This window comes from Bubalus bubalis, chromosome 19, assembly GCF_019923935.1.
Source record: "Bubalus bubalis isolate 160015118507 breed Murrah chromosome 19, NDDB_SH_1, whole genome shotgun sequence".
Taxonomy (NCBI): domain Eukaryota; kingdom Metazoa; phylum Chordata; class Mammalia; order Artiodactyla; family Bovidae; genus Bubalus; species Bubalus bubalis.
The window spans coordinates 14,613,320-14,625,850 of NC_059175.1; the positions used below are offsets into that span (position 1 = coordinate 14,613,320).

Consider the following 12,531-nt stretch of genomic DNA (forward strand, 5'->3'; position numbering starts at 1 on the left):
GTGAACATTATTATTTATTCCCTGAAAAAATTATACAGTTACTACATGCTCATTGTGAAAAAGTCAGAAATAACAGATATGCAAAAAAAAAAAAAAAAATATATATAGTTGCTCCAGATCTCACCTCCCAGAGATAAATGCTGTTAACATTTTAGCAAATATCTTTTCAGACTCTTTAATGCACATATATATGTAAGTATATTTTTAAAATGGGATGATGCTATAGATATTCTTCTCTGTTTTCATTTAACAATATAATTCCATAAATATATGTATGGTGCTTCCTCTTAATTGGTGCACAGTATTCCACTGATAGGATATACCATATTTAATCAATCTTATTCTGTGGGTTTATTTACAATTTTTCCCATTCTTCCAAATAAGTATTCTTTCTTGCATATTTCTTGAATAATAAATGACTACATCTTAGGTCATTTTTTCTGAACTTTTTCAGAAGAATTTCCCTACAGTGGAATTACTTGGTATAGGTGAAAAATATACTGCCCAATTATTTTCCAGAAAGGTAGAATCAGTTTACATACATGTTGCTCTGTAAGAGGATGTTCACTTCTAGATTTCCTTGCTGTCCCTGGAAACATTCATTTGTTATATTCTTGCCTTTCTGATACATTAAAAAAGAGTATATCATAATAGCTTACATTTTTGATTACTAGTCTATTCAAATATTTTCATATTATTAGTGCATTATTTTAATTTATGGTACATTGCCAGTTTGTATGCTTGGCTCAATTTTCTACTGGAAAGTTTGATTCTTTTTGAGTCATAAAATGTCATTTATTCATGCATTCATTATTCACTCATTCCATAAATATGTTTTCACTATTTGCTTTTGTGTTTAGCACTGTGCTGAGGATATAAGAATAAGCAAAATAGACATGGTCACTGCCTTCTGGAACTTCAGTTTAGTGGGGACAGACAATTAAACAAGCAATAATGAAAAAAGTACAATAAGGAAAAGAAAAAAATGGGAACACTTGGCTGGGGAGGAAGTTGTAGATCATGAAGACTTGCCAAAGGTAGTGGAATTTAAGCTCTTGGTATTTATTAGACATCTGTACTCTTTGTTGCATATATTTAAAATTTTGCTTTCTCTTAATCTGATTTTTTTTTTTTACTTTATAGGAATTTTGCATTTTTAATTGGTCAAACCCATCCATCTTTTCCTTTGGTGTTTCTTGCTTCACTATAATGCTTAGAAAAGCTCCCCTCCTACCACCCCACACACACTAAAATTATATCATATTCATCAATACTGCCAGTTTATTTATGTGCTTTAACATTTAAATATTTACTTCATTTAGAATTTATTTTGATGACAGTTTTGAGGTATGGATCTAATATATCCCTCAACAAATGGCTAACCATTTCTCCCAATATAATGTACTTAATAAACCAACCTTTTCTCATAGATTTGAAATGACACCTTTGTAATGTACTCAGTTCTTTTATGTTCTAGGGTTTATAACTTGGCTTTATATTTAATATTAATGGTTTATTCTGGACCATCTCTCATTCTTTCGGTAGTTACCTGAAAGTTGAGCATTCTGCATTTGGTGATGTTCTAGAACACAAAGAAATGATAGACATTGCTAAGGTATGTGTGTAGGTGGGTGAGAAGTTATTCGGGATGGATATCCTTAATTCTTTCAATTTTGAGACTTCCGGAGGCTGAAATCCCACATGGGATCATTGTTAATCTGGCCAATTTGTTGGCTGTCTAAAATTAATTAAATGCTTTTATGCTCTGTATAAAGCTTAGATTCCAGTAGGTGGCAGTATTGCCAAACAGTAAGTATCCAAACTTGTAGGTGCCCTGAGGAACAAAATGATCTGGCAGGATTTTAGAATTGCTCCAAGAGCTTTCATTAGAGGAGGCATCAGGGCTGTGCTACTTTTAAAGCTCTTCTTTGTACCCTTGAACAATGGCACAATCAGAAGTGTGCACTGGATCTGTTCCTAGACGCATGCAAAAAACAGAAGTGGACTGATTTTTAAAAGTGGCGCCTACTGTGGGCTTTCTTCATACACCTCAACCAAAAGTGCCTTTGGGCCCAGCCAATGACTGAGTCAAAGCCTGGAAATGTGGTTTTAAACAACGTGATTGTGGTGGGATTCAAGTGATTTTTATTTTCTTTGTATTTGGTGGTATTTTTCAGATTTCCCACAAAGAACATGCACTGTCTGTAATCTGAAAAAAAAAAAAAAAAAAAAAAAAATCAACACAGGGTATTAAAAATAGGGTGGTGAAATGGGTGGTTCGTGTGCCAGAGAAACTTTATATCCTTTTTTGTTTCAAGCATATGTGCAAATGAAACAAAATGAGTTCAGTGGGCTCTCCTTATCCCTAGAGATCAGCTCAGTGTTATTGCTAATCTGGAAGCAAATTACCAGCAGGAAACAGAGACAGTTATCTCATGGAACTACACCTGAGAAAGTCCTTTGGTAGGTAACAGGGGAGTGGGGTCAGCTCCTACTAAGATGCACTGGCATACCTAATAGGAGATGGCGAATTACCCATTGCAACTCTGAGCCAGGGTAGGTTATAGGGACTTTGAGCACTAAATTTAATTTTAGGACCTGCTATAGTGAAGGAAGATCTATAAATCTTGGAGTATGTCCACAGGAACTACAAAATTGATCCAAGGCTGGGAAACAGGCACTATGAATAAAAGATAAGGTGGCTGAATTTATTTATCTTAGATATGGAAAGCCTAGCTGGGGAATTAAGACAAATCCCCATCTCCATAAATAGCGACTATAGCCCTCCCCAGACATGGAGGTGAGACCTGAATTTATTAACAGTCTTCAGTTGTACAGAGGACAATTGCACGGAAGGTGTTACTTTCACACTGAGACTAAGGCGAGAGTGAGCACAAATTAACCAAGCAGAAGTGATTTAGGTCAGGCATTTAGAAGAAGGTGCTGAACACCAAGACTGGACTTATCTGTTAATAACTGTACATGGATTAGTAAGAACTAGATTGAAGCTAAGGGTTCAATATAGTAGAAGGTGGGAGAGGGCAGAAATGGCAGCTGAGAGCATGCCAGAGTAGGCTCCTTCATAATTTCTAAAACAATGGACCTGAAGTGAATTAAACTTCAGGAGATAAAAATGAACTGCATTCAGGAAAGGATATTAAGCTTGAATCAAACCAGATGTGTGAAAATTGGGGTTTGCAGACCATGGAAATCTGGGAGTGGTTACCTGTTTTGCAAAGGAGCAGTCATCCTAGGAGTCTTTCAATAGCATATTCTAACAACTGTTTTATAAGTATTTGATTTAGAAAATTGTGATTTTTCTTGTATAACTTTCAAGGGTATGTCTTGACATGAAGCTAGTCATACTTATAACCATGTATCAGTTGCCAACTCATTGGAACACATCTCTGGACTCCAAGAATAAGGCCAATAACCAGCTGGTGTGATCTAAATAGAGACATGCGTAGTCTTTTGAGATCTCTTCCAACTTTTCAATCCTTTCACTTTCAATTAAAAAAACTGGAAGACACTTCCAAGGATAATTTCCATAACAGCAGATATTAGGTTGAACTATATGAAGTTGCCATTTTTAGGTCAAAAACAGTCAAATATCAGCAATTTCATATAATTCAACCTAATATGATAATTATTCCAGTAGTTCGTCTCTACCTCTTTCCCTCTTCACTGAAGCTACTAAAACCTTGGGTATATTTAGTTTTTTAGGTCAAAATGTTGGTGGATGTATAAATGCCTGTGCACATAAATGCTGAGAAATTATAGGGTTGGTATTAAATTTGTGTCTTGGATAAACCACGGATAGCTCATCCTTTTATTGTGCTGGATTCTGGGCCTTTTGTCTGACTTTAGGAATTTTCAGACTATGGAAAACAAGAAAAGAAGTTCAAAGGCTTGATCTTTCAACCCATGGGAAATTCTGCCTGGGAAATGGGCCAAAGGAAGAACAAGGGAAAATATAACAAAATCTGTACCATGTTACAAGTTTAGTGGAGGAAGAGCACAACAAAGCTGTGAGCAGAAAAACAAAGCATGTGGCTTCCTTCTTTCTAGAATAGAGTATTGCTTAATGTGTCCTGCTTGTAAGATTCTAAGCATAAGACAAGACACCAAGTACACGTTGGAAAAGTCTTATCTGCATAGTTATCTAAAATGAGACAAGCTTAGCTTAACTAAAAAGATTTTATTAACAATGTAAAATGTTAAGTATTTTTACGATCTGAGCTAAATCCAGCATGCCCTATAAGATTTAACACTATGCTGATAATGCAGACATCATGCTTCAATTTCAATTAGAACAAAATGTGATAATATTCAATTTTACATTGGAGGGTAATTGTATATGTTACTACACCATTTCCTAACTGGATTACTTCATTCTCCAAGAAGCTGAAAAAGACACCATTGGATCGAAAGGAAATTAGTTGCCCATATGCACTGTATTAAAGAATTAGGATTATTGTGTATTTACAAAATTTAAATACTTTTCATATACGGTTTTTGTTGCATTGTAAATTAAGACATTTTTCTGTTGAAGCTCTTAGTCTGACAGAATGGAAGACTAAACATAAATGAGTGCAGAGAAAGCAATAGGTTGAGGTGGTATATATTTGATTATAATATTATTTCTAATATTGGTTGGATTTTGAACAGTTTTGCAGTTTTAAATAGATTTCTATGTTTAAAGACTCTCATATGTGATCAGTTGTTTACATAGATCAGCAAGAGCTACAGATATACTATTATACATGAAATAATTTTTCTCTGTATAATACACTTAAAAATTCTTTAAATAATTTAAAAATCATAATTCTTGCATCTGTCATGGTGTGGTTTGGAGCAGACATGTGCAATGTCAGCTTTAAAAATCCTTTTAAAAACAGACTGCTTTTTGAATCTGGTTTTTTTTTTTTTTTTCCTTGACAGCAGCTGCTTTCAAATGTAAAATCATTTCAAAGGCCTGCGAGAGGTGGATAAAAGTAATAAGGAAGCTTAGAAAACATAGTCAAAAGCCAATGACTGTGGTTCAGCTGTCTGGAGGTCCTCGGGTTCAGTGATATTTTCAGGTCTTCCCAGTGGTGGCTTCCGGGAGGAATCGCCTAGCTTGAGACGAGACAGCACAGCCCAAAGAACCTTCTCTTCCGTCTTCTAACCAGGGGGTAGGGAGTTAGATTTAGAAGGCTGCTGTCATCTGTGATGGGATAGAATGTACAGGTTGAGTGAGGTACAGACAAAACAACTGTTTTTTAAGGATTGGTCTTAAAAATCCACAGTCCTTCAAATCCAAGTTTCTCAACTTCAGTTTCGTTGACATTTTTGGACCAGATCATCCTTTATCGTTAGGAGCTGTCCTGAGCATTGTAGGATATCCAGCAACATCTCTGGCCTCTACTCACTAGATGCCAGTAGCATTTCCCTACCAATTGTGAGAACTGCAAATGTCCCCAGATACGGCCACATGTTCCTGGGGCGGGGGCGAAAGTGAAGCCAATAGCCACAGCTGAGAACCACTGCTTACAGTTAAACGGCCTAGAGGCAGTCTTTCACTTGGGCAATGTATCCTTCTGAGAAAGAGCCTGTGTTTTGGAATAAAATTGGCTTCTTTTCTATAGTTTACTGCTTACTAATCCTGTGACTTTGAACATATCACTTAAGCTCATTAAGCTTCATATTCCCCATATGTAAAATACGGTTTAATAATACTTACCCTAGGTGAGAGCTAAATGAAATACTCTATTAAAACATTTAGCTTGGTTGGTGACTTGGGTGCCTAGCATAGAGGAGAGACTTATTATTAATAATAATATAGCTATGATGAACTATTTTTCCTTTACATAGGACCTTGTTTTACCTCAGTTCACTCACTTTATGCCTCAGGAAGAGGTTTCAACTATTTCTTGTTGAGTGTTTCCCTAGCACTTTTTATAGCCAGGCATCTGAATACAAAGGCTTTTGGAGAAGGCTGTCAGCTGCTAAATTCACCAGTTCTGGCCTGAAATTTTTAGTACAATGACAAGTAGAGAAACAAAGAAACAAACCTGTAAACCAAATCCAGTTTAATGAGTTGGGTTTTGGGGAAATAGTGCAATTCAACAGAGAAAGTGAGTAGAAACGGCCTGTTGGAGTGGAACTGGCCAGTATGAGTCCCAGAGGCTGGAGGAGGACCACAGGGAAAGAGCCTGTAAACGGTCAAGTAGGGCAGTGCTAGGATATGGTCAGAATGGAATTAGGGGCAAAAAAATGGCTGGCTGGCTCTGGGAAACATTTTGAAAAATTCATTTGGCTGTATTGAGTCTTAGTTGTTGCATGCCGGGTCTTCACTGCAGCACACAGGATTTCTGTTGTGGCTCATGGGCTCTCTAGTTGTGGCGTGTGGGCTTAGCTCCTCCATGGCAGTGGGATCCTAGTTCCCTGATGGGGATTGAACCCACATCTTCTGCATTGCAAGGTGAATTCTTAACCACTGAACCAACAGGGTAGTCCCTCTGGAACTCTTTTAAACCTAAGCTTTGTCAGGACCACTTGCACTGCTCTCCAAGAACAAAGCTAAGATGTTCCCCTCCTTTCTCCATGCTAATCTTGAAGATGCAGGACCCTGGGAAAGAGCCCAGAATCGGGAGTGAGATGAAGAGATGGATATAGTGAAGAATGTGCCCCAGTTGAATAAAACTGGCTTGTAGCTGACGGTTGGTTTTCTCGATAACTCAGCCTGGAGTGCCGCAAAGATTCGGACACGGCTGAGCAATTGAACAAAAACAACAAGACACTCAGGAAACTGTCAGGAAAAAAACTGAGTCCTGGCTTCCTGGTCCTCTTCCATAAATTGTCATCCAAGTGCCCTGGCTTTTCTCTCCCCAGCCCCCAAGGCTCCCATGTGTCATGCTTGTTTGTACATTAGCATCACCCACCGAGCTGACAGTGTTCCTTGGAATGCTGCACTATGGTACACATTTAGATGGAACTAGAGTAGCAAGTTGGAGGCAGGAAAGGAGACAGGCGCCCTAGCTGGGCACATCAGATTAATCAAACACAGCCTTCTCCCCACAGTCACCACAGATTACAGTCCTCTCTTAAAACCCACACTCTGCTAATGTGGAGAAAAACAGGACTTTCTTTGTCTTTTTTCAGATTGAAAAATAATTCACTATAGTCTGGATGTCAACATTTTGAGACTAAAAATGGGACATCTCTTTTTTTAAACAGTTAAACTTGCCCCAAATAGTTTAAGATGCTGAAAGCAATGTCAAATCCTATATATAAGCCTAATTTCTCAGCAGAATCTCTCAGAGATGAATCATGATATATCTGGAGCAGAAAGAAATGATAACCATATTCTCTCATCATTTTTAGGGCTCTCACTTCTTTAGCCACCAAATGATCAGTGAACTTAACCTAACTGGATATGGCAAAGATACAGCAGACCCTGAAGGTTTTGTTATCTCTTTGAATGCTGACCACGCTCCCTGAAACTCAAGTTCAACTGAAAGTCAACATGTCCTTGGAATAGATGCACCAAAACTATGAAGATACTGATAGGAAAGGAAATTTTTATTTCTTTGAGACTTAGAGATCTATTTTCTGAATTCCCATTTATTTCCTGAATTTCCTATATGTTTGCCTTTCTCCAAACATTTAAGAAATTTGGGAGTGACCTCACTGGTATTTATATATTATAAAAAGCAATTCTTGATATGTATCGTTCCCACTATATGGGGAAATGTCTACATACATTGGTCTGTTGTATTTACAAAGAAAGTGTGCATATGTGTGCTGTGGCATGTGTGTTCTGTGGTGGTATATTTGCTTCCATTTCCTCTTTTTTATGTATTAAAAGCACACAGCTATCATACACAGGGATTATGAGATTTGTATCAAGACTGACCTTTGTATCTGTGCATTCATTACAGTGAATCAAAAAACCTCTGTGCTATTGAAATTCTCCTCATTCACCCTTCTTTTCATATATATATATATATATAAAACATTCACTCGTGAGTGCTATAGACACACGCGCACACACATATGTATATAGCATTCACAAGTGAATAGGATGTGTTAGAATTGATGAGAAAGTGCTCAGATGTTAAGCGAAGGACAGGCTGCCTAATAAGAATGACTGCTGGTGTGGGGCATCTTTGTTGAGCATTTGTGACACCTTTGCCAGCCCAGAGCTTGTCTGATCATCACCTAGGGCTGAGGTGACACTAAAGCTTAAAAAATTCTTGGCAGAAATTCAGAGCAGCTTTCTACCCTGTAGGAAGCTGACACCTGCAAGTAAATGCTGAAACTCACCAAGCAGTAAGTCTGCCTGGAATGATCTGAAATGAATTCAATGCCAAGGAAAGATGTCTTTCCACATTGACTGAAATCCTGACTTCGAAGTGAGGGGCTGTCAACAGAATGTGAGCAAAATGGGTGTTTCCCCACTTATTCTCAACTTTCTGAGCTAATCCATCTGAACTTGGGACATCTTTTATTTTTATTGCTAATGTTTGAGAATTTTATGTTGTCTTTTTTCCAAAGTGCATACTCTCAAAGAACTGTAACCTAGGACAGTTTTAAATTTGAAAATAAAAAGTGAGAAAGGGAAGAGGAAGGAGGAAAGCATAGCAGAAAGTGAAAGCACAGGAGAGTAGGGTATTCAGTCATCAGTAAATTCAAAATCCAGTCATTTGATGATTAATTTTTGGGTGCTTCTAGAGCCAGGAACACTGAAATCCCCTAAGGTACAATAATACCATTTCAAATTACATTTGCCAATAAAAGATTTTTTACATAAATGATGTGTTAGAAACAGAGGGCATACAAATGAGGCTTGCAAATAATAAACTGATGTTTGAGTTTAAAGCTATGTTCTCTAAGTCAAGAGGAGTGCTTATGATGAAACTGCAGTTGGAAACTTCTATTCTGGAAAAAAAAAAGAGATCTTCATCTAATTCCAGGGTTCCCAAACATGGGCAGCATCAGTTTCATCTGAGGGCTTGTTAAAGCACAGATTGCCGGCCCCACCTCCAGAGTTTCTGAATCAGTAGGTCTGGGGTGGGGCCAGACAATCTGCATTTCTTACAAGTTCCCAGACCTGCTGATACTTCTGGTCCTGAGACCACACTTTGAGAACCACTGAATTATCAAAGGCCTATAAACTGCAAGGCTCTATGTCAGGTGCTGAGGGTAACACCAGATGGGTCCTAAGAGAAAGGTGACCCTTGGCTTCAGGGATCTTGGTTTGAGTAACTAGGAGGCTTCATTAGAAATGCCATTGGAGAGATACAAATAGAATGCTGTGAGAATTCTCAGAGGGAAATTACTCCCATCTTGTAAAGAGAACATTTGCGGAAGATTCCCAGGGCCTTGGTGTTCATGCTAGGGCAAAAGGGATGGGGAGAACTTGGACATTTGGTGAAGTAGGGGGCATGCGTTCTGGATGAAGAGAGCAGTGTGAACAAAGATGTGGAGGTCAAGGCAGCCTGAACTGGGTCCAAGTAAACAGTCCAGTCTGGCTGGAATGAAAGGCATATGAAGAAGGGTTAGTGTAAAACAGAACTACTGAGAATTCCCTGAATAAGGCCATATACCTTCTCTCGCCTCCCTGACTTTACATATTCCATCTCCTTTTATCCAGAAAAGTCTTTTCTGATTGCTCTATGCTTCTACCTTCATGCCTGCATTCATTCTATAAACAAGTGCTATAGCCCTTGGGTTTCCCTGATAGCTCAGTTGGTAAAGAATCCACCTGCAGTGAAGACCTGGGTTTGATCCCTGGGTTAGGAAGATCCCCTGGAGAAGGGATAGGCTACCTATTCCAGTATTCTTGGGCTTCCCTTGTGGCTCAGCTGGTAAAGAATCCTCCTGCAATGTGGAAGACCTGGGTTCAATCCCTGGGTTGGGAAGATACCCTGGAGAAGGGAAAGGCTTCCCACTCCAGTATCCTGGACTGGAGAATTCCATGGACTGTCCATGGGGTTGCAAAGAGTCTGACATGACTGAGTGACTTTCACTTTCACAGCCCTTGGAACATTGTCTGTTTCCAACCCTGTGCATCCACAATTCTATAAGCAACTCTTTATGAGACAATAAATTTACCCTTGCTGTTCAACTCTTCATCTCTCACTCACTCCTCAACCCTCCTTAATTAGGCTTTGTGCATGCCCCCAATTCCAAGAAAGCTGATTCTGGCCATCTCACCAGTGACTCCTTTGTTGCTAAATCCTATGGGTAATTTCAGTTCTTATTTAGCTGAACTGCCCCACACTATGAGCCATTTTTTCCTTGCAACTTTCTTATTCCAGTATGCTGAGCTTTATATCAGTTTTTTTGTAAACTCGTCTTCTTTTCCCTCAAAACTTAAATTTTGGTATTTCAGAGCTCTTCTCTGTATACTCTCTGGGGGTGGTCTCAAGTATTTTCAGGCTTCAATTACCAACATGCTGCTTGTGTTTACATCTGAATTTCCTGCCCTTCCAGCCCCCATGTCTCACACCAACATAAGGCATGTACATCCACCACAAACTCTGAGCACTGGTCTTAGAGTGTCCCCACAATCAGAACTCCATCTGTCCTGTGCTCTACATCTGCTGGTACTGCTCTGCTCTACCTTAGTGATGGGTACCATCATTCCCTCTGCTTTCCAAATCTGAACTCAGGTTTCATCCTTGATTCTGCTTTGCTAACATATTTCAGCCAACTGGCCATATCCTCTTCTCCAAGCCCCTGGCTTTAGGTCAGATCATAAGCATTTCTTACCTGGCTTATTGTACTTGCCTACTAACTGAACCCCTCCAGTGACCCCAGGATAAAGTCCAAACATCTTAATATGAAATAAAGTGGTCTTAATGACATAGCCCCCTTACCTCTCTAGTCTCTCTCTGAAGTCTCTTTTCTAACCACTTTCCCAATTAATGAAGTACTTGTAGTTCATCAAAATCCCCTGCTCTGTCATCTCCCCAGATGTCTTCACACATTTGGAATTTTCTGCCTAGACTGTCTTCTTTCCATCTTTTTCTTTGGCTAATTCTGATTTATCATAAATAAAAATCTCAGCTCACACACTTTGCAAAAAGCAATTCTCAATGACTCCCATCTCCTCCATCCCCATTTATAACTAAAACCTGACTAGGCGAGAATCCAGTATGCCCTCGTAGCATCCTTTGCTGACTATTATGGCACTGTTGCATTTAAACATTTTTTTTTTTGTCTTTCCAATACTGTGTGTGTTTCCAGAATTCATGTGCCATCCCCTGAGGGCTCTATCACAATCTCTGCAAGGGATGGCTATGCCATTTGAAAAAGCTTCCCAGGTGATTCTCATTCCCATTTTGTCCTGTGGAGATGGAGAGCCTCTAGGGCAGTGATACCCAATCTTTTTGGCACCAGGGGCCAGTTTCGTGGAAGACACTTTTTCCACAGACTGGGGTGGGATAGTATCAGGAAGATTCAAGAGCATTACATCTATTGTGCACTTTATTTCTATTATTATTACATCAGCTCCACCTCAAATCACCAGGCCTTAGATCCCAGAGGTTAGGGACCCCTGCTTTAGGAATAGAGAGATCCCCAGCACCTGGCACATCATGGGTGACCATCACATGTTGGATGATGGTGGGGACAAAGAATGCTGAGGTGAGAAATCTATTTTTCCTTCGACAATGTGTAGACACTTAAAATTTGTGAGTAGAGGCTCAACATAATTAGAGTAATGTACTAAGAAACTGATGTATGATCAGTGATGAGTGGATTAGATTGGAGGGGAGAGAGAGGGGCATAGCATACATCACACTGAATCCTGGGCAAAATGTTGTACAGATTGCAAAGAATCTGGGATAACTGGTAAAACTGCCCAGAGTGATATTCAGACACCAGTTTGAAGCACAGAAAGTCTTTAAATGAGGCGCTGGGGAAGGGCCAACAAGGTCATCTCTAGGCTAGCAGGTGGCATAACAGCTCAATGTCCTTCAGCTCCATGCCAGAGAACTCAACCATGGCCAGGTTGGTTCCGGTTATGCACATTCACACCAGGGTGGAGCAGGGCTGTAGAGAATGGGGGACCTGTTCCTAGACCTGGTTTAGCCTGGAGCAGGACTGTCCACAGGTGGTGCAATGGTAAAGAAACTGCCTGCCAATGTAGAAGACACAAGAGATGCTGGTTTGATCCCTGGGTTGGGAGGATCCCTTGGAGTAGAAAATGGTGACCTGCTATAGTATATGCCTGGAAGATTCCACAGACAGGAGAGCCTGGCAGGCTACAGCCCACAGGGTCACAAAGGTCGGACATGATTGAGGGGTTGAGTGTGTGCACGCATGTACGTGCGCACTCACACACACACACACACACACACACACACACGACTGTCTGCAGGAGAGGACCCATTCTAGAACAACTGCAAGTCCTGACTGATCCACTCGAGACTGACTCTAATGCGTGGTACCACCAACCGAATTTTAGGCAAAAGTAAATGTACTGACAACACAGCACAGGATTCGTGAAGTCAGAATTTTGGAAAAGGTGAAACTGTCTTT

At 39.6% G+C, this 12,531-nt stretch overlaps 1 protein-coding gene across 1 annotated transcript in view; it reads right to left on the reverse strand.

The window, feature by feature from the left end:
- Nucleotides 1-4,183: 4,183 nt before the first annotated feature.
- Nucleotides 4,184-12,531, reverse strand: part of LOC102398570 (regulator of G protein signaling 7 binding protein) — a 105,216-nt gene continuing 96,868 nt past the window's right edge. Inside the window, exon 6 of the mRNA XM_044932394.2 lies at nt 4,184-5,206. Within this exon, the coding sequence (XP_044788329.2) occupies nt 5,115-5,206 (92 nt within the window). The 3' untranslated portion in view covers nt 4,184-5,114. The remainder of the gene's footprint in view (nt 5,207-12,531) is intronic.